A 2,919-nucleotide genomic window follows, 5' to 3' on the forward strand; every position below is an offset into this window, starting at 1 on the left:
ACCTCAAGTGAATCATGTGATGCTCCAAAGGCATCTGCAAAGTCTGATGGACTTTTCCTCAGAGTCTGGTCAGCAGGCAGTGTGTTGTCATTGTAAGACGTCACAAACTTAAAGTCACTGGTTCTAGAACCTGTTGTCAGGTAGGCGTCATAATTGTAAGCACTGCGTAAAGTTCCTGTGCCTTCAACATCTGCGTAATTAGGAGGGAGATAAGCGCTGGGGATGGCAACTGCTCCATCTAACAACAGTCTGGGCTTTCTCCTGCGACAAAACCTCACACCCAGGATGATGATGATGAAGGTCAGAAAAAAGGTGGACACAGACACCAGCGCGATGATCAGATAAGAGGTCAGTTTGGAGTTCTTCTCATCGTAAGAAATATCCTTCAGTTCCGGCACCTCCGCCAAGTTATCAGAAATAAGTAAATACATGGAACAGGTGGCAGAGAGGGAGGGCTGTCCGTTATCTTTCACTGACACAATAAGGTTCTGTTTCATGTTGTCAGACTCAGAAATGTCCCGCTGTGTCCTGATCTCTCCGCTGTGGAGACCAATAGTGAAAAGTCCCGGATCAGTGGATTTGACTATGTGATAGGACAGCCAGGCGTTCTGTCCGGAGTCCGCGTCCACCGCTATCACTTTGGACACCAGAGAGCCTCCGTGTGCAGCTTTGGGGACCAGCTCGGTCATGAAGGAGTTGCCCTCCGGGGCGGGGTACAGTATCTGAGGAGAGTTGTCGTTCACATCCGATATGAAGACACTGATGGTCACGTTGCTGCTGAGCGGAGGAGAACCGTTGTCTCTGGCCATCACGTGGACTCTAAAACTCCTGAACTGTTCATAATCAAACAACCTCACAGCGTGGATCACCCCCGTGTCTCCGTTAACAGACAGATAGGAGGACACCGGGCCACCGTTCACCTCACCGGGTAACAGAGAATAAATCACTGTACCGTTTTGTCTCCAGTCGGGGTCTCGAGCAGTAACGGAACATAAAGTGGAGCCAGGTTTGTTATTTTCAGTCACATATGCGCTGTACGACTGTTCCTCAAACACAGGTGGGTTGTCGTTGATGTCTGCTACAGATAACTGAACAGTTTTAGAGGAGGACAGAGGTGGAGAGCCCTCGTCAGTGGCAGTGATTGTAATGTTGTAATCAGACACTAGTTTACGGTCCAGTTGTCCTGTGGTCAGCAGAGAATAATATTTTTTAATAGAAGGGATCAACTTAAAAGGGACGTTTTGCTGAATGGAGCAGCGGACCTGTCTGTTATTCTCAGAGTCTCTGTCCTGCACGTTAATGATGCCCACCTCTGTACCAGGTGACACGTTCTCAGGTATTGTGTTGGTCAATGATTTTAAATTGATTCCAGGTGGGTTGTCGTTTACATCTGAGATTTCAATTATCACTTTGGAATCTGGGGTTAGCCCATATCCATCTTTGGCATCTACGCGCATTTCATATATTGACTCTTTTTCGAAATCCAAAGGCCCTATTATTTTAATTTCTCCTGTGTTGTGATTTAAAGCAAATACTCTTCTACCTGTTTCCAAAATACGACTTAATTCATAAGTCACGTCGCCATTTAGACCTTCATCTGCATCAGTTGCAGCCACTGTAACCACTAAGGGAGCGTTCTCAGGCAGAATGGCGTTTTACACAGTCTGGCTAAACACTGGGGCGTTATCATTAGCATCCAGGACAGTCACATGGACAGTTGCAGTGTCAGTTCTTTGAGGACTGCCTCCATCTAGTGCAGTGAGCAATAATCTCAATTCATGCTGTTCCTCGCGGTCTAATTCCTCATTCAACACTAGCTCTGCAAATATACCCCCATCTGATTTTGACTTAATTTCCAACACTAGATAATTGTTCGCCTGCAATGCATAGCTTTGAACAGCGTTTTGCCCGATATCTATATCATGTGCCTCCAAAACACGGAAGCGAGATCCTTTTATAGCCAATTCATTCATTTCTATCTTGATTTCATCTTAGGTAAAAACAGGCGGATTATCGTTGATATCCTGTATTTGTAGTGAAATTCGGTGCAACTCCAGAGGTGCCTCTAAGATTAAATCAAATGTAAGGATACAAGATGCCTTTTCACCACAAAGCGCCTCTCTCTCGATTATTTTAGCCACAGACAAATCCCCAGTATTAAGATTTATGTCACAGTGCTGTTCACGGTTCAGCTCACTGTCAATGCGGGCCTTTCGAGCAGATAATTTCCCTACGTTTAAGCCGAGTTGCTTTGCTATATTTCCTATGATAGATCCGGGTTTCATTTCCTCTGGAATAGAAAAGATCACGTCTCCGTTGCCGATGTGAAGCAGCTGAACAAAGAAAGCAAAGCTGTAAAGCAGGCCGGCCGTTAAATATCCATTGTGTGCCATCCTGAGACAAGATGGAAAAGTCAACAATGTTGAAATGTGTTAGTTATCCCCGTGCGAATATCTGTGCCGTCGAGTATTAGGCCTACATAAGCAAACATCGACTATACTAGCAAACTGTGTAACTGAAGCATACGGCAGACAATATCACATCCATGGGTACAATTTGACAAGAATGATCAAACCTAGAGGAACAAGCAAGCAAGGAGTGTAGGTGTGTTTCCTCTGTTAGTGAACAGCAACACCCTGAGATAAATTCCACGTCTGCACATAAAAGATCACCACAATGCTTACACTTGATCGTTTTTCTTGTTAGTTTCACTATATTTCGCCACAAATCAATGCACGAAAAGAACAAGAAAATTAATATTAAGGTCCCGTTATTTAAGTGTTTTACTATAGATAATAAGCACATTTCGCAACCAAACAGACAATTGGCGTCCCAAAGCAAACGTCTTGCTGGCTGGCCCAAACTATTCAATGCCTTGCTAAAAAGAAACACATTATTTCAGTCCATTAAGAATTTTTA

General features: G+C 44.3%; 1 protein-coding gene and 1 pseudogene across 1 annotated transcript in view; both read right to left on the bottom strand.

Annotated features, from left to right (window-relative positions):
* Nucleotides 1–1,631, bottom strand: part of LOC117951601 (protocadherin gamma-A12-like) — an 8,264-nt gene extending 6,633 nt beyond the window's left edge. The window contains exon 1 of the mRNA XM_034883374.1: nt 108–1,631. Coding sequence (XP_034739265.1) covers nt 108–1,457 — 1,350 coding nt within the window. The 5' untranslated portion in view covers nt 1,458–1,631. The remainder of the gene's footprint in view (nt 1–107) is intronic.
* Nucleotides 1,606–2,609, bottom strand: LOC117951276 (annotated as a pseudogene).
* Nucleotides 2,610–2,919: the final 310 nt, after the last annotated feature.

Source organism: Etheostoma cragini, chromosome 10, assembly GCF_013103735.1.
Source record: "Etheostoma cragini isolate CJK2018 chromosome 10, CSU_Ecrag_1.0, whole genome shotgun sequence".
Taxonomy (NCBI): Eukaryota; Metazoa; Chordata; class Actinopteri; order Perciformes; family Percidae; genus Etheostoma; species Etheostoma cragini.